General features: G+C 36.8%; 1 protein-coding gene across 2 annotated transcripts in view; it reads left to right on the top strand.

The window, feature by feature from the left end:
• Positions 1–19,571, top strand: part of LOC150088142 (non-selective voltage-gated ion channel VDAC2-like) — a 140,869-nt gene that overhangs the window by 48,254 nt on the left and 73,044 nt on the right. For both annotated transcript variants that reach the window (XM_090369347.1, XM_090369348.1), the window contains exon 2: positions 7,707–7,785. In XM_090369347.1, coding sequence (XP_090225473.1) covers positions 7,722–7,785 — 64 coding nt within the window. In that variant the 5' untranslated portion in view covers positions 7,707–7,721. The remainder of the gene's footprint in view (positions 1–7,706; positions 7,786–19,571) is intronic.

The following is a 19,571-nucleotide window of genomic DNA, read 5'->3' as shown; positions in this document are numbered from 1 at the left end:
GGCCGTGAAAACGCGCTAATTCCTTAAAAATTTTGCTCTGTAACTCGCGATGTTAAATTAGAAAAAATGGAAAATGCTTTAAATCTGTGGATAGAAGACCGAACTCAAAATAAAATTCTGTTAAGTTCACTCATCATTCGTGAAAAGACAAAACTCCTTTATCAACACTTTTTAGCGAAACTGGTGATAGCACTGGCGGAATAAGTTTTTTGCTAGCAAAGGCGCTGGTTTGAAATTTCTAATAAATATTACATTTAATATTAAATTGTTTCTTATTTTCATTTCGATGCCATATGCTTGCATTTCACTATGTACTGTCTATGTACATAGTCATATTATGAAGGTACACCTAATTCTGTTTTTGCACAAACTTTTTTTACACGAATTTGATTTAACACGAATTCAAAATAAATATTTCATTCTCTTTTTACGCGAGTCATTTTGATTTAACACGATTTCTATGAATTTTTTTTGCCTTAATTCTAAAAAAAATTTTTTTATTTGTGGCATATTAGTATAATTTCTTTTTTTTTTTACATGCACCAATAGATTGGATAACAGCTAGTGTGTGCGTTTTGAAACGCGTGCTTTTGTTTACCAATGTGTACGTCTAGGTATCTATGAATCATCAACGTTTTTATTGAATTTGGTGCACATCTACGGTATTCGTGCATTGTATCTTCGGAAGACATTTAGTAGTAAGCTCTATTTCAAAGTGAAAGAATCTTTAGTGAAATTTGTGCACATATAAATTTATTAATTTTGCCGATAGTCAATAAATTGTAAGTTTACACATTTTTCATACCTTTTTTTATTAATCATAACGGAGATATTTTTCGGTAGCCCTTATATAATGTTGAATAATTCGCCTATTACCAAAATGAAAAGGAAAGCGATTTCTTTGGAACTTAAAATTCAAATTTTAGATCGTCTTGCAACTGGACAAGGGGCTACGTCTGTAGGAAAGCATTTTGGTGTACATGAAGCACTACCGTAAGAACTATTAAGAAAAATGAAGCTGCAATTAGGAAGTCAGTATGTTCTGGAACAAAAGTAAGTGTTAATTCATCATCATATACAAGAGATATTGTCAAGGAAAAAATGGAAAAGGCTCTGGTAATATGGATAGAAGATCAGTCACAAAAAAGAGTACCAGTAGATGGAAATGCCATCAAGCAAACAACACTAAGAATTTACAGACAGATTAAAGAAAAGGAGCCAAGCGCTTCATCTCAGTTAAACAGAAAGTGTGAATTTTCTGCGAGTACAGGTTAGATGACAGGGTTTCTTAAAAGGAATGCTCTTCATAATGTAAAAATTAAAGGTGAAACTGCATCTGCAGATGAATCGGCTGCTAAAGTATTCCCGCAGGAATATTGAAGATGGAGGATACACTCCTGATCAAGTGTGGAATGCAGATGAAACTGGTTTCTTCTGGAAAGGAATGCCGAACAGAACGTATGTAGCCAAATCGCAGAAAACTGCTGGTGGTTTTAAGGTAGCTAAGTATCGTGTGGCCTTATTATTTTCCTCCAACGCTTCAGGAGATCGTATGTTGAAACCACTGTTGGTAAATCGAGCCCTAAACCCACGTTCAATGAAGGGTGTAGATATCAATAAACTGCCTGTTCACGGGATGGCAAACAAGAAGGCCTGGGTGACCACTGCTATCTTTACAGAATGGTTCAACAAATGTTTCGTCCCAGAAGTCAGACGTTATATGAATTTGAAAGGTCTCGAATTTAAAGTTCTTCTGATTCTTGACAATGCACCCGGCCATCCTGTCTTGGAACACCCAAACGTACAAATTTTATTTCTGCCACCTAATGCTACATCTTTGATACAACCGCTAGACCAAGGTATAATTGCGACAATTAAAACATACTACGTAAAACGAACATTCCAACACATTTTGGACAAACTGAATGATGAAACACTAACAGTCATTGATTAAGTTGGATTAGCGTTAACTGAATTAAAACCAGCAACTTTAAATGTGTGCTGGAAAACTGTTTGGCCACAATGTGTAAAAAGCAAAGATCCCATCATCCCTAATACGATCGAATTTCCCAACATCATTACAATGGCACACAAAATTGGTGGAGAAGGATTCGATGATCTGTCGTTTGAAGATATTGATGAATTGTTAACCGAAAAAGCCCTAAGCGAAGATGAAATATTAGAGCTTGTCCTTGGGACTCCTTATCCCACAGAACGTAGTGATAATGAAGAAAATGATCCTGTTCTAAATGCAGATTTAATAAAAGGTCTGGAACTGGCCAGAAAATTAGGTAATCATTTTGTCAAACATGACCCTAATGAGGAACGCGCTGGGAAGTTTCAACGTGAACTGAAGTTGTTGACAGCCTCTTACAGAGAATTATATAACGGCCTAACCAAAACACGAACAACACAACGATTAATAACTGAATTCGTTCGTAAAACCGGTGAAGCATCAGCACCAGAGGAGACTCGTGCTGATTTTGCTGAAGAGATCACAGAAAGAATTTCATTAATAGAGGAAGAAGACGATGTCCACAACATTTCTAGTGATGGCAGTGATATTCCAGTCGTACGCAAACGTATGCGCCGTTTATTATCAGAAAGTGAAAATGAATAAAATCTTGTTATGTGTAAAACAGATTTTTTTTGTTCGTGAAGAATTTTAATTTCATATGCATACAAATTTACTTTAATACATTTTCATTACATATTATTACATGTGTATTTTGTTGAAATAAAATAATAAGCTTAAAACGAATATTTTTGTGTTTTTTTTTTTAATTATTTTTACTGATTTTTTAGATCCGGAACCAATCTTTTCTTCCATAAATACAATGTCTTTTTTTACACGAATTTTTTTTACACGTATTTTTCAGGAACGTATCTATCGTGTAAAAACAGAATTAGGTGTACATCTAATACATACACAGACAATTTTAGACTAGTTTTTCTTATATATTTCATACTTTGGAACAGAACCCCTTTATTACTATGGGAGCCATAACTCAGTATTCGTGACATTTCTCAGGAACGTAACCCCCGCGAATAGCGGGGGTTTACTGTATTTTGTTGTTAGAAATTTTTGTATTCCAAATTGTTAATTGGTAAAACTTACAATAAAATTTATAAACACATATTTTTGGTCTTCATTTTTTTTTTTTTTTTTTTTTAGTGAGATATTACATGCAGTGGTATACTGCATGTAATATCTTATTAAATTGTGGCAACCCGTTATAACCAATTGTTGATGGCTTGAAAAATTGTTTTTAAAAATATTTGCCATGCTGTTCATATTTCCATAAAATCAGACCAACAGAAGTCTGTAAATCATTTCTCCCCCCCCCCTCCTTCCCATCCTTGTGTAATAACTCAATGCCTAGTGGATGGATTTTATGAAATTTTATATTCATTGAGTCTAAAACACTGATGGAACTGATATTCGGGTGACATTCGAGTCAAGTGGACCCAATTTTGGCGAAGTCTGGACGGTCTGTGACAGCCAAATCTTTGCACCTTCACAATGGTGGGACTGTTAGTAATCCTGGGTATAACCTCCATGCACAAGCACACTGTGGGTGACCACCCAGATGTTGAACCAATGTAAGCAGGGGTCGAGGTGTGGCACCCACACCACATGGAGGAATGCCACCCCCCTCTGTGTTACCAGGCAATACTAGGTGGTAGATGACTCATCAACCGGTGCAATACCACAAATTTGCTTACTGAAGACTTGAAGTGGTAGAACCCACGTTTAGTCTCCAGTCAACCCTTCCCCATCTCTTCCATCATGCAGTATGACTGATGACTTTTGAGGTTATGATGAACATCACTGAGATCCAATCTTCCTTACATTTCAAGGGTACAGCTCTAAAACGGTGTTCGCAGGCTGGCCCCTGGTTAGTACCCCGGACCGAACCTATTAGTAACTCTTTATGTTTCTGGATCAGCTAGTGTTATAATCTTGCTACCTCTACAGATAGTGTCTGCTTGGAAACTTGCTCATATCTAGCCAGTTCCTAAAAAGGGTGACAAATCCCTCCCATTGTAATTACTTATACTCTTTCTAAAGTAATGGAGAAATCAATTAACTGCCAACTCTTAAACTAATCTACGATCGCCAGTATGGATTCTGTCAGTGTTGATCCACTGGTGATATTCTGACTTATGTTACTCATTTATGGACATATTCAATGGAAAAGTTCGGTGAAACACAAGCAGATGCTCTTGTCATCTCAAAGGCTTTCAAATCGTGTTTGGCATAAAGGTCTTCTAAACAAGTTTCCATCTTATGGTTTGCCAACTGTTTTTTTGTAATTGGCTATCCAGTTTTCTCTCTAATCGCTCACTGAGAGTGATGGTAGATGGCTCTGTCTTCTAATTTCTCCACTAATACTGGTGTTCCCCACTCTTTTCCTCTTGTATATTAATGACCTTCTTCCATTGACTGGAAATCCTATCCATAGCGTTGCTAATAGCACATTGCATTCCACTTTGCATTTTGAGAACCCTTGTCCTCCTCAGTCAGCTTCAACTTCTCGAATATCCACTACCAATTCCTTAAATGCCAATCTCTGGGTAATTCCCCAGTGGGGCAAAGGCAACTTAGTTGATTTCAATCCTTCTAAAACTCAATCTTGTCTTATATCTTGCAAAAAGGATTCTTCTGCTCCTATGCTTATCTTTTGTGACACTCCAATTTTTAGGCAAAATGATATCTCTTTTGGGGATTACCCTGACTTCTAATCTCTCTTGGTAGAAGCACATTACAAATACTGCTTCCTCTGCATCCAAAAAACTTGGTTTTCTCTTTCGCTCTTGTCGTTACTTTTCTTCCAAACAGTTGTTCGCTCTGTACATATCGCAAATCAGCTGTACCATGGAATATTGTTCCCATATCTGGGAACAATATTCCATAAAAAAATTGCCGTAAAAAAAACCTCTCACAGGCTTCTAGATTCCACTCAGAAGAGGGCATTTGGGTTAATTAATGACTCCCCTCTAACAAAGTCTCTCCACTCGCTGTCTCATAGACTTACTTTCTGCTGCATGCCTTTTCTACAGATACTTCCATGCGCACTGTTCTTCTGAATTGGTTTCTATACTTCCTGCTTTCTTTCAAAACAGTCTGAACATGTGCCGCCAACATCCATTTACTGTCCAACTTCAAACTCACGGAACCAACTGTTCATCTTCCTTGTTTATTCGTTCAACTGCCGTTTTCTGGAACAACCTTCCTTCATACGTATTTCCTGAAAATTACAGTCTATAGAAGTTCAAGTCTAATGTAAACAAATATCTTCTTTCGTCTTCTCAACCTCCAACCCAATCACGGTACTAAGTACTATAGGTTCTAATACCTCTCGTGTTTGGGGTTTTCATAATAATAATAAAAAAAAAAAAAAGCCTTCCCAAATTTCATTAAAATCTAACTAACAGAAACATTGCAATCACTAACTATTTATTTATTATTATTTTTTTCATACATATCACATAGGCTAACCATATTATATATTGTAGCTGAAGATCTGGTTATGTTTTTGCCATGTGCAGGTTGTGGGAATGCATGGACAATATGTAGAAACAAATGTTCTCAGTTTGCATATAAACGTTTTTGCTTTTTTGTCCCCCTCCTTTTCGTTATAATCATAAAGAATTTCTATTTGCTTTAAATGTAACATACTGCGTACATTAACTGACTTGTTTTTGTTCCATTCATTACTGGTGAAAACCATGTGCATGTGTGACTGTAGCCTGGAAATGAAGGATTAGTCCCCTTAGTTTTCCCAAGATAAAACTTCCCTTGAAAAGCCAGAGGTTTGTGTTGTCTGAGGAAATTATTCAGAACGAAACTTTGGACTATTATCATTTCCAAAAGAAGCCTATCAGGAATGCTTCCAGAAGTTGCAAAAATGTTGCAATCAGTGTGTACAGTGTCAAGGAGGCTAATTCAGAGGAGATTCAATCCAATAGCCAGTAAGCTTCCATAATATCCCAAATTCCTAAATATTACTATGGTTCTCAAACTTCTTAACCACACCATGTATACTCTCACATATAGCTCATGAAGGTGTTGCCATTTTAGTGGAATCTAGAATTTCCTCCTGACATGCAAGTTTAATTTGCTTTTTTAGAGGATATTGTAATTACATCATATTTAGCAACACAGTTCCTCCTATGTTGTGGATCAAATACCTATATATGCTCTCTTGAGGTTATAAATAATGTTTTGATCCAGTTGCTGCATAAAGCTGGTGGTATCGGGAGGCAAAAACAACAGCCATATTTTTGTCAACATAGGTGTCTTGACAGAATGCGCTGTACAATGATCTAGAACCATCAAAATGTTCCTTTTTTCTGAAAAAAAAGGGACCATTCTTCTGTCCCCTTTTGATAACCAAGACTGAAATTTTGACTGTAAGCCAAGAACAATAATTGGTTGACTTCTTTAAAATACCTTGGCTTGGAAAACTTACCAATCACAAGTGGACGTAGTTTTGTACTGCCATCTGATTTGCAGCATAACAGAACAATGAGTCTTTATTTTACTTAATTTTCCACCACAAAAAGACTCTCCTCGAACAGCAAATGTTTCGTTCAGCAGAAAATTATAAAATCAACCTGTCTTGTAAAGATTAAAAATATCCCTTGCATCATATTTTTCAAGGATGGACCACAACCAGTCTGTTGCCTTTTCTTTGTTGACTAATCCATACTCCCTGCAAAACCAAGTTATTCCTGTCTTTAAATCTTTGGAGCCAGCTACTGCTGCATTTGAAGTTGCTGAGCTAGATATTTTGCCTTTTCTTGCAAAATTGGACCTGATATTGGCAAATTAAATGCACTTAATCGTTGTTACCACAGGAAACAAATTCATGTTTTGTACCACAAATTCGTTTCCTGTTTTTTTTTGTTGTTACTCCAGTGTCATGTGCTTTGTTTTTTTTTTTTTTTTTTTCAGTTTTTCAGTATTATAAACAAAGTAGGTAAATGGATGTTGTATTTATTCCTTTGCAATGTCTGTTTTGCTTCATTCCATCTTACCGGACTCTTGTATAAATTTCCGGGCTTAATTCCATCCATTTACATTTTGTCACCATAACACTGCTAGATGAGATTTAATATAAACAAACTTTAAATTAATTTAAAGACAAAAGTTTCAAAAAAGACATCAGCTCTGGTAAAATGGCACAAAAAATAGATTATACTGTAGCAAAAGACTTTGAACTGGCGTAACAATTGCAACTGATCTTAATCTCGTAGAGAGCAAGGGAATGTATGGAAACAACTTAGAAAAACTGTATCTATTCTTTTGTTAATTTAACAGCTCATCCTTCACAACTGATTTTGTTCACACAAAAGTAATATCTAATAATCAACAACAACCTTTGGGGGAAGTAGGTAACCAGGTTGCCAAAGGCAATAATTGGACAGCTGTGCCAAGATTTGTATTAAACATACAAAAGAACAATATTTATTTCCCACAGGGTGAAAATGAACCCTGTAATACATATTAACCAAATTTTGTAATAAATGAATATATTTACATAGAAAAGCCTATCTTTTCGCAGGGGAATGGTATATGCTTCTTATAAATGAGTACTTTGTATAAACCAAGTTTGTATTAATGAGATTTTACTGTAATAATACCATTTTTATTTAAGAATAGTATTATTACAATACATTTTTTTTTTGTCTTAAACTAGGCAGAGTAAATCACCATGGCTCCACCATGTTATACTGACTTAGGGAAACAAGCTAGAGATTTATTTAGCAAGAATTATCGTAAGTATATAAATTTTATATTTTTAATGTGTAAATGTTATTCGTAGTAAATTTTGTTTATATGTTGCAGATTTTATCCTGAATTGCTTTCGTTCCTTGCGATTTTATACAGGGCACTTTTAATGTAGATAAACCCATGCATTTGCATGTTTTCGATTATATTTGCCAGAACAACATAATTTAATCAGTGTGCAGACCTGTTGTATAAGCTCACTGTGTTATGGGAGATGTTGGACGTGATTGCCATTCTGTATTAAGCACACTTGATCAACACGTTTTCAGTGATGTAAAGAAGCATAACGTCCAGAATGCTGGAAATTAATTTTCTAATGGTGTTCTTCAGTTGAGTGTGGATTGCTCACAAGTGCGTGCTCTTTATGATGTCCCCACCAAAAAAAATCAGGAGAACAAGGTGATCTTGTCAGCCAGAGTTCCTTAGAGATCGTGCAATCTTTGAATACTGCTTTACTTTACCATCACAGATGTGTACAGTGCCGACCGGGCTAGCCGAGTGGGTAAAGTACCTGCCCGGCAACCCAAAGGTCGCGGGTTCGATTCCCGCCTTGGGCTTGGATCAAAGTACTGCAAAAACCTTGGGAGGTGCAATATGGCCACAGAAGCCGATGTGCCAACAACTACCAAATCAAAAAAAAAAAAAAAAATGTGTACAGTTTTTGTCTTGTTGGAAATTCCTTTCCCAACATTACATTACAATTGATCTGTAATACTCTCAGACTTTAATATTAGCAATATGATACAGGGAAGTAAAGATTATACAGTACCAGCTGGATAGCAAAACCTTCATCTGCCTATTTCTTCCGATGATTTGTCAAAACCTTTCTTAAGTTTATTATCAAACCACCCACCTCCAAAACACTAGGTGGAAGTTTATTCCAACAATTGATTACTCTTTGGCTTTTTGCAAAAGTTCACATGTCTCTCCTGCAGCCATCCATTTCCACTTTAAATTTATGCCACCAAATATAAAGATATCATCAGCATTGACTACACTTATCTTCTTAAAGCCTAACACACTTCAATTACAGCTCTTGCCAAGTTTGTAGGCACAGAACAAAATGTGCATGCAAGTTATCCAATCAAAATTGAGTCTGTAATTCAGTCAAGTTAATCCTGAAAGGATATGTAATATAGAATGTCTGTTGTTAGCTGAAAGTGTAACTGGTTTGTTTCTGAAGTTGGCAAAGAAGAGATTATATTAAAATTTTACATGGTCAATTAAGAGTAATTGTTTTTATGTAATAGCATTTTGTGATTATTTGAAAACTATACCTATTACACAAAATTAATTTTATTTCTAAAACTTTGTATTAAAGTTTTTGAAATTTTAGAAATTTCATTTTTATTAATTATTAAAAACTACATGTTGAACAGATACCATGTGGAAAATTGAAAAATTTGAGATTAATAAGCAAACTTTGTTTTGCTCTGCTATACAATAAGAGGCATTAGCCAAAATAAGCACAAACATATAACACTCTTGTAGCATGAAGCTTTTGCTCAGAAATTTTAGTCTGGTTTTCAATATTATTTAAATAAATTTCCATATATTAAATTGAAATCATTGTTACAGTGAAAATGCAAATACTGCTGTACCCCCAAATTAAGGAACTCCCAGAAATCGGAAATGGGTCCTCCGCTAAAGTAATAATGGGAAGAATTCATGTTTTTCCCTTGCACAGATCTCTTCCTACAAACTTGGAGAGACCTGTAGGTCACCACACAGATGCCAAGTGCCTCCCCCTCCAAAGGACATTTCTAGTTATTACGAGATGTTGACTCTTTCAGTAGGTAAAGTAAGGCATAAAGAAACCTAGTGTTCTAACAAACTGTTATGCAAGTTTTTGATTACAGAGACAGTTGTGCAATTTTGTAATCAAGTTTCACAGCCAATCCTACAACTTTATAATTGGACTCGTATGGTGAACCAAGTTGATAACCCATCTTGAAATATTTTCTGTAATCGTGGCTGACTTGTACAGAGGAATTGAGTTGAAATATTTCTCCATAATAATGCATTTTTGTAGAGTTAACATCATGGCTTTCTCAGGAAGTGAATGGCATTACTGTATGTGTGACTTTGCATATACATGATGTTATAATTTGCATATCAACCATATTATATATTTCTGCAAGTATAATGGGATATATGCAATTGTGTAGGTTTTACATCATGAAATATAGTTCAGGTTGTAAAACATCCTGTGCTATGTGCTCATGTTATTTAACTTATTTAGTCCAAGTTTTTGTTTAAGCAATTCATTCAGATTTTATAGAAAAAAGCATGCCTTTGACTAGAATAACAAAACAACAGGCTCGAAGCAGTGGCCCTCACGGGTAGCACAGTTGGCATAATCACTGCCCTTCCCACAGAAAGACCTGATTTTTTTTTGGGTTTTTTATGGACTTTTTCACGTGGCTGAGTTAGTTGGTCTAACTCAGCCATGTGAAAGAAAGGGTGACTTTTTTTTTTTTTTTTCCTCCTGGAAACTTGGGTGTTTTGTCCAGTGAAATGGGTAAATCAATTGCAGAACACACTCAGTTTATAGACAATATATGTGATACAATATAGTCTGAGTTGCCAATGCACCGAAAAACTCTAACAATCAACACTCAAAAGTCACATGAATTCCTTGGTTTGGGAGAGAACTTCTGAGTGGGCAATTCTCCTGAAAATTGGGATTACATTATGTACATTACCTGTTTCCTCTTAGTATGTGTTCACTGCAAAAGAGCACAAGGAAGTTAAGGAAAAATTTAGCATTCAGCTTATACGAGGGCCTGAAAAATATTTAAGTTAAGAAATAGGGTTGATACCCTTGAAGAATTACACAAGAGAGACCCAAATTTTGAACCCATGCATCGGCATCAGACAATGCAATGACATCCTCCACAGCAGAGATCCTTGGTCCCACAGAAGTAGCTGTAGTTGGTGACTTCATTGTCAGGGGAAACAGAAATATGTTGTACAAAATGGGCAGGTGGAATAGAACCAGGCTTTGGCTGCCAGGAGCTAAAGTTGATGACATAAAGCAGCCACCGTATACAAATTGATATTGTTACATGTTTATACTAATGATATTAAGAGTGGCAAATCTGAGTATTTAATTAACAAGCACAGAGTTTAGAAAAAAGTTGGGTTGGGTTAGAATTGAAATTGGAAAGTGACTGCAATTCTGCTCAGACACGAAAGGAAAAGTACATGATGAGAGCCTTGTCAATCAATTCAGGCCTGGAGAGACTGTAAGCTTTGTGGGGTAGAATATTTCTCGGTGTATTCTATGCTCGTTAAAGGGAGATACCATTTTTTTGAGGGTGGTATGCCCTTAAACAGAAAGAATGCAAGACTATCTGACGATACTATTGAGGCGATTTTGTAGAGATGGTATTCATTTGAACAAAGATGGTGCAAAGATTTTTGTGAGTATCATTGATACTCTAAGAGTTCAGGGAAATTGCTAGTTTGAGGGGAGAAGGTTAATTTAGATCTGCATTTATCTGTTGATATGGGTCAAAGTAATCCTAGCACTCACCTCATGAATTCTTGTTTGTTGCCGCAACAGCCGATGTTCATAAGATGTTCTGAGGGTAACAGTATTTCAAATGAGGGGGAAGATAAAGCTTGGGATACAAACCTAATTAACTTCAACAGGTGTGTCAGGGTAGTAAACTATAGAAGATTATGTAGTCTCAACTGAGTGTAGAGTAATTTCAGAAGTGTTGTCAATAAAATGGTTAAATTTGAACTCCTGGTTAGGACAACCAATGCTGATATAATAGAGTTAACAGAAACACGGTGCCACCTGAAAATTGGTGATGAAGAGTTCAGTGGAACACTTCATCACTACGCTATATACAGCAGGCCCCCCCCCCCCCGTTATAACGTGGTTCGCTTTACGCTGATTCGCTATAACACTGTTCATATATTATAACCCGTATCTGACTATAACACTCTTTTACAGATTGCATTTTTGGCATATTTAACGAAATCGTTTCATTTGATGGAGTCGATAGCTTGAAAATGAATATAAAAATACGGTTAAAATGTTTTCCATGCCGACTTGAGAAATATTCCCACACTCTGTGAAATTCTCTCGCGCGCTAATTTAATTGCAGTACAGTGACTTGTTACATAGTTCTGAGATCAACATTTTAAAAAATGATCAAGTATTATTGCTTGTAATATATGCATTTTATGCATTTATCCGAAGTCTAGTCATCACTCAGTACAGTATTAGACATTGTGCGTAACGGACAGTTTACTTGAACATTGTATTGTAATTAATGCAACCAATGCAGTTCATTTTAGAAGAGAATGGCCGATAAGAATGAAAAAGCAACAACATCTGAGCGCAGTATGAAGACTGTAAATGTAAGAAAAAGACTGAAAATGAAATTAGATGTTTTGAAGCGAATCGATTCTCATCAGCGACAAGCGGATGTGTGCCATAATTTAGGACTTGCAAGTTTAACTGTAAGAACAATTATAAAAAAATAAAGAAATAATTTTAGCAGCGGGAAAGATAGCTGTTCCACTGCAAGCAACTAGGACTAGGCTGGCTATTATGATTGAAATGGAAAGACTAACCAATTTTATTGAAGATAATATCCAATGCAGAATTCAATTAAGTTAAATGTTATAAATAATAAAAAAAAGAGAGAGATTAGCCTATATCATATAGGATATAGATCAGAAGAAAACTCATCTAAAAAAAAAAAAAATTGGAACCATTTAAAACTAGTAAGGGCTGGTTGAATAGATTTAAAATCCAGGGAGAAGCCGCAAGTGCAGATCAAGGAACCGAAACTTTCAAAAAAGAACTTGTTAAAATTATTGAAGAGGGGTATTATGTGTTATACTTCTCAACGGGTTTTTAACATAGATGAAGCAGGACTTTTGTGGAAACGAATGCCTAAAAGAAGTTTCATATTGAAAGAAGAAAAAACATGCCAGGTTTCAAAGTGGTGAAGGATCGGTTGACTTTATTGTTGGGTTGTAGCGCTGTGGGGGATTTAAAATTAATACCCCTTTTATTTTATTCGGAAGAGAGCCAAAGTTCAACCCAAAATTGACACATTTTTCATAATTAAATTCATCAGTTAAATTAAATCAATTTAGATCAATTAAATTCATGATTTTAATTGGAATTTTAAGTTTAATTTTGATACGTAAGTAGTTACCACATAATTATATACGTATGTAATGCAGAATAAATATACAAGTATTTGAATATTAAATATTTTGACCGACATTTGTGCATCTTTTCACTACTGTTTATTATTGAGTAGGAAATATCCTATGGCACCGACCGCAACCCACAAATACGTGTTACCTTATGGGAAGCGGTGCTCGCTTAACGCGGATTCACTTAGCGCTCTGTTTTTCCAGAACGCATTATCAGCGTTAAGCGGGGGTCACCTGTATAATGTATTTAGGAAAGATAGAAGGATCATGCTTAACAAAAGCAGCCTGAGTGAAAAGAGCTTCCACTGAGTTGAAAGTTACATCTTTGCAGCATAGATCTGTGTGGTGTGAATTATTTGGGAGTAATCTACAGACAAGGAGATTTGTGAAGAATATGACGAGAGTCTTTACATGCAGATGGAATGGTTGAGCAAGCGTGAATCACTTATTATGGGTGACTTTAATCTGCCCCAGATTGATTGGAATAAGTGGGAGGGAAACACATAATAGGGAAAAACATTTTAAAATAAACTTGATTATTATTTGTACCACATGGTAGAGAAAGTACTAGGGGTGAGAATATTCTCGACCTCTTTATTACTAACGTATCAAATGACATCATAGAACTTAAAGTACAGGAAAAATTGTCAGGAAGTGATCGTGCAATCGTCAGTTGAAAGATGAAGAAAGACGTTGCAGTAGTTAGAGGTAAAGGCATGGATTTTAACTTCAGAAGTCATACTGGGCGAATTGTCGAGGGATGGTGAATACATATGAATTATGGAATCCTTTTAAAGCAAAAATCATAGAAGCCATGCAACACATACATACTTCTAAGAAATTATTGCAGGGGGGATGAAGCCGAAATGGATAACTGCAGAGCTGGCTGGTGAAATAGAGCAGAAAAAGATAGCATCAATCTTGATGCTAAGTCGAGCTTTCTTAGCATCAAGATTCGTCAAAATCCTTCTGACATTCTTTTGACGGAAGACCCACAGGAGACATTGAATGGAGCGTGTTGGGAATGGTGGGGAGGTGTTTTACCAAGATGATTAATATATGAGTTGGAAAAAAAATCGGATGCTAGCAGGTCAGCTTTATTCTTGGCTGAATAGAACCATCTGGTTTTGACAGAGGTGAGAGCAGAAATGGGCAAACGTTGCGGCCAGTAGCTTTGACAAGAGACCAGAATGCTGAGCTACCATTAGGGCAACAAGAAAGTTTTCTTCTCTTAGCCTGTTCGAAATCTAGTTTGGATTGATTAATAACTGCTTTACAATTGTTGCAAGCTCTGGTGTAGGCAGAAAATGAAACTGAAGAATTGGAAACAAGCCAATTACAATATGCAACATTCTTCTCTCAAACAGCCTTATTAGGAAAACCAAGGTTTAGATAAAGGATGAGATTTAAAAGTGGAGTGTGGAATAAAGGATTCCATTCCTACAAGAATAGTTTCACTGATATCACCTGAGCAAAATTTGATATCAGAAGTTTTGAAACAGTAATCTGACCAAGTAAAAGAAGAAAAGAAATTTTGCAGGCCATCCTATTTTGCATTCTTGTAATGCCAAACAACACTGGGTTGGGAATAGCCATGAGATAAAGGCTCCATTGGAGAAGAGACGATCACCAAGTTGTGATCTGAGGTGCCTAAAGAACCACTCACTTCGACCGTGTACATAGAAGGGTTGCTTTTGAGAAAAAGATCAAGCGTGTTTGCTGTATGGTTAGGATTGTCCAGTATTCTGGTAGGTAAATGAACAATCTGTGCGAGGTCATTAGTAATTGCAAAAGCCTCAGCATCTCAACCAGCATGGTCTGTGTGACTAGAAAACAGAAGCCAACTGGAGTTGTGAACATTAAAATCACCAAGGAAAATTACCTCACTGTTAGGAAAGTTGGACTGGAGAATGTCATGTTGCAAAGAGAGGAGGTCAAAGAGTTTCAAGTGATTAGTGGAGTTGAGAGAACAGTAGAGACAACAGATGAATTTGGCAGAATGAGGTGGAGACATTTTAAGTCAGGGAAGATCGAAAAGAGGAAATTCCAAATTACCGAATCTCTGACAGGGAATATCGAAGTGGACATATGCACAAGTACCACCTTTGAGGCGAAAGGAATCGTACAGCAAATAATTTGAGCAACTGAGATGAGCAGTGGTTGAATCAACCGATAACTGTGATTCTGTCAGAAAAGGTACATAGGATTTGGCAGACTGTAAGTGGAAATGGACACCATTGAGATTAGACCTGAGACCACGTATATTTGTGACATGAACTAGGAAGTGTTTAGGAGGTTTAGATCTTTTTGCAGATAAGTTTGCTCTATTAGTTTGTCAATTCATGGTGGATTCAAAATTAAGAAGTGGGGGGGCCATGCTGTACGAAGTAATGAAATTTTTGGATATGGCGTACACATGGTAAGAATATACCAAGTTCCTTGACATAACGTGGCCTCGACAGTGCCCCCTGCTTACTCGGGCTCCCTCCAGTCACTATCTGGCAGTGTAGAGGTTGCAAGATTATATACTAGCTGATCCAGAAGCCTCCTAAAGAGTTACCAATAGGTTTGATCCGGCGTACTAACTAGTGTCCGGCCTGCAAACACCGTTATAGAGCTGTACTGTGGCACAAGAGGTGATGTTGTACGTGTTGGCAGTAATGACCTTAAGAGCAAGAAATCTGCAGAATTACTTAATAAATACAGGTCAATATTGAAAAATAGTTGCTAGTTATGGTTAAATTTGAAAGTGTCTGCAATTCTGCTCAGACACGATAGGATGCACTATATGGTGAGAGCCTTGTCAATCAATTCGGCCCTGGAGAGATTGAGCAAGGCTCACGAGGTAAAATTTTTTTTCAGTGCGGTCTGTGCTTGCTGACTGGAGAGACTGCTTCTACAGGGATGGGATACACTTAAATAGAAAGGGTGCAAGAATGTTTGCTAATGCTATTAAGGCAGTGTTAGGTGGGATGGAAAACTGCTAGCTTGGGGGGGAGATTCACAGACCAAAAGATCAACAGTAGCCACAGGCAGAGGCAAAAGTGAGTCTTGTGCTGCTTCTATTGTAATGAGCAACAGCCTACAGAACAGGTTGCTGGGGATTACAAGAGCTGCTTGAAAGGAGTCATAATGGAACAAGTAAATATATGGGCTGTGTTAGGGCAACTAAAAGTAAGAACAGATGCATGTATACTTGATCATGTACAGCAATGCTAGAAGTATAGTAAATAAATTTGATGAATTTGAAGTGCTGATCAAGACATCAAAGGCAGATATTGTTGGGATATCAGAGACATGGTGTAACACAATATAAGCAGTGCAGAATTGGAATTTGGGGAGTACAATGTGTATAGATAGGATAGGAATGGAGGAGAGGTTATGCTGTTAGTTAAGAAACACATGAAATCTAAGGAAGTGCATCCAGTTGATATGATTGGACAGTGCAATGTTGAGTTAGTTTGGTGTGACATAAGCACTGGGAAAAGGAAAATGAGAGTAGGAGTATGTTTCAGGCCTAATGATTCTGATGATTACAAAGAACAATTGTGCAGAGAAATAGTGGGCCAGTAAATCAGAATGTCTTGTAATGGGAGATTTTAACTTTCCCCATATTGACTAGAACTTGTGGGTTGGTCACTTGCATGCTAGCAAGACTTGTGGATTTATTGGAGGATTGTTTTCTACGGCAACATGTTCGAGGGTCAACCAGAGGGAGTAATACTCTTGATCTGATTATCAGCAGTGATTATTCAATAATTAAGAATTTGTGGATAAAGTAACCACTAGGTGACAGTGATCACAGTGTACTGGTGTGGGATTTACTTAAAGAGGTAACTACCATCAAGTGTGTAAAGGAGGGTTTTTGTTTTCGTAAATGTAACTATGGTGGTCTCGGACAGTTTTTAAATTCTGTATAGTGGGATCAACTGATGATATTTAAAACAACAAATTCTAAATCAGAAACCTTCAAGGAATTAATCTTGGAAGCTACTAGCTTTTCATGTCAACCAAGAAATACTGTTCAAGATTTAGACCTAAATGGATGTGAGATGAACTAATGAGGCTCGTGGCTGAAAATAAAAATGTGTAGGATGCATATAAAGTATCAGGTGACACAGAAGCCTATTGAAGATATAAGCTAGTCTGTAATCAAGTCACAAAGGAGGTTAGGCAAGCGAAGGCTGATTACCAGAAATCCTTGATAAAGGATGCAAAGACAAACAACAAAGGCTTCTTTACTTATGTAAACTCTAGAAGGAATGGGATGAATCACATTGGTCCATTTGAAGTTGGTGGTTTGACTGTTGATGATCCTGCTCAGATTGCTGACAAACTGAATGAATATTTTGCATCTACATCACACATGAGGAATTCTGTAAGGAATGGGAGGACAGAAGTTTGCTAAAGTGTAACAAGGGCCTAAATGATTTCGTAATGATGGAGAGCAGTAAAGTGTAGAAGAAATCGTTGAAGTTAAACATAAAAAAAAGGCATCTGGGACAGATGGAATCTATCCAGTTATATTGAAGAAGGCAGCGAGGGAAGTTAGCAAACACTTAGCCATAATAATGAGAGCATCCTTAGATTCAGTGGAGGTTCCCATGGACTGGAGATGTGCAAATGTATTCCCAACTCACAAAGGGGTTCAAAGGATGACACAAATAATTATAGACCTGTTAGTTTAACTTCTGTTATGGGGAAAATAATGGAATCACTGGTTAAAGAAGTGATGCAGGATCACCTAGACAAGACTGCAGTAATAGTTCAGACACAGTATGGGTTTGTTAAGGAGAAGTCTTGTCTGACCAATTTGATTAGATATACGATGTGGTTACAAAAGAACTGGATGCAAAAAGTAATTACTTGGATTTCAAGAAAGCTTTTTATACTGTTGCACGTGGAAGAGTGCTTTACAAATTGGAGCAGTATGGCATTAGGGGCAAGTTGCTGAAATCGATAAAGGGATGGTTGAGTAGAAGATGGCAGAGAGCGGTAATAAATAACACTGCTCTACGTGGACTAATATTAGTGCAGTCCTCCAGGGTTCAGTGCGAGGTCCATTGTTGTGTATTTATCAATGATATCAATGAAGGTATATTAGGCTTAATGTCTAGGTTTGCAGATGATACAGAGGTTGGCACGGTTGTTAATGACACTAAAGACAGTATGCTACTGCAACAGGATCTAGATAATTTGGGAAAATGGGCTGAAAAGTGGCAACTGAAGTTTAACATTGACTAATGCAAAGTACTGCATATGGATAGCAGTAATCCAAGAGAAATGTACTTACTGGGTGGTATTACACTTAGAGAAGTGGAGAGTGAAAAAAACCTAGGCGAATTGGATAGTCAGGTATGAAGCAGTGTAGATGGGCTGCCAGAGCAGGTAATGGAATTTTTTTCAATGATATATAGGAATTCTTCTAGCAGAGATAAGGAGGTGATTATCCCCTTGTATAAGGCAGGGGTCAGTCCACACCTTCAGTACTGCGTACAGGTCTGCAGGCCTCATTTTAGGAGGGATGTAGAGTTGCTGAAATAGTACAGAAAAGGGCAACAAGGGTGAAAGGAACAAAGGTGTGCACTTACCAAGAGAGGCTTAAGTTGTGCTAGTTGCAGCATCTGGAGACAAGGCCCATGTGAGCTGATCTGATTGAGGTGTATAAGGCCTTGAATGGTTTGGACAAGCTCAATGCTGATGGGATACTTGGGCTTGCTCAGATTAAGAACCTGAGGGGTCATAGATTTAAATTGAGTAAAGACAGTTGTAGAATAGATGTGTGGAAGTTTGATTTTAGCCAGTGGGTAGTTGATTGCTGGAACCACTTCCATCTGTTGTTGTGGACGTTGATAGCTTAAATAAATTTAAGGCTGAACTAGACAAATGTTTGGGGTGATTTGATGGATGAAATGGGAAGGGTTTTTTTTTTTTCTTTTTCTCCCTCTTGGCTAATGCTATATAAGTTTGTTTTCTTATGCCCCAACTAATGCTAATGCTAGGTGTTCTGATGCAGTAATTACCTCATTTATTGCCTTAGGCCAGTTCCTGAAGTGATTGAATGCAGCACAGTCATGTATTGCAGTTATTAATGTAAGTATTATATGCAGCAAAGTTGTTGTTGTAAAGCAATAGAAGTAAATCATATGAAGAACATTGTGCATGTCAGAATCTTTTTAAATGATGCTCATGCAGTCTTCAGGATAAGATTTATTGCTAATAGGTACAGTGGCAAAGCAGAGGAATAGTTCTGAAATGGATATAAATTGCATGACTGAAGAGATACTACTTTTTATAGAGTGAAAGCCTGAGTTAGTTGCAGCACCTTCTGTTGAGAACTGTTTGTAGTAAATAAGATGAAACACCTGAAAAATGTGAACTGCCAACTCCAAGGTAAAGACTGGTTAGTGAATAATATTACCCACATTAAGGATTTCATGCTGAAGCTAGATTTGTGGTAAATACATCTGCAGTTGCATTTACCACAAATGGGAACACATTGCACCTTGATATTCTGAGTGCAAGACCCAGATTTTTAAATTTGAACTCAGCAGAGTTCAGCAGTAGGAAATTAAAGAGTAGA

The sequence above is a fragment of the Mastigoproctus giganteus genome, chromosome 3 (genome assembly GCF_048544385.1).
Source record: "Mastigoproctus giganteus isolate SK-2022 chromosome 3, ASM4854438v1, whole genome shotgun sequence".
Lineage (NCBI taxonomy): Eukaryota > Metazoa > Arthropoda > Arachnida > Uropygi > Thelyphonidae > Mastigoproctus > Mastigoproctus giganteus.
The sequence above is the reverse complement of the archived record's forward strand: the minus strand, read 5'-3'. Positions and strand labels throughout refer to the sequence as shown.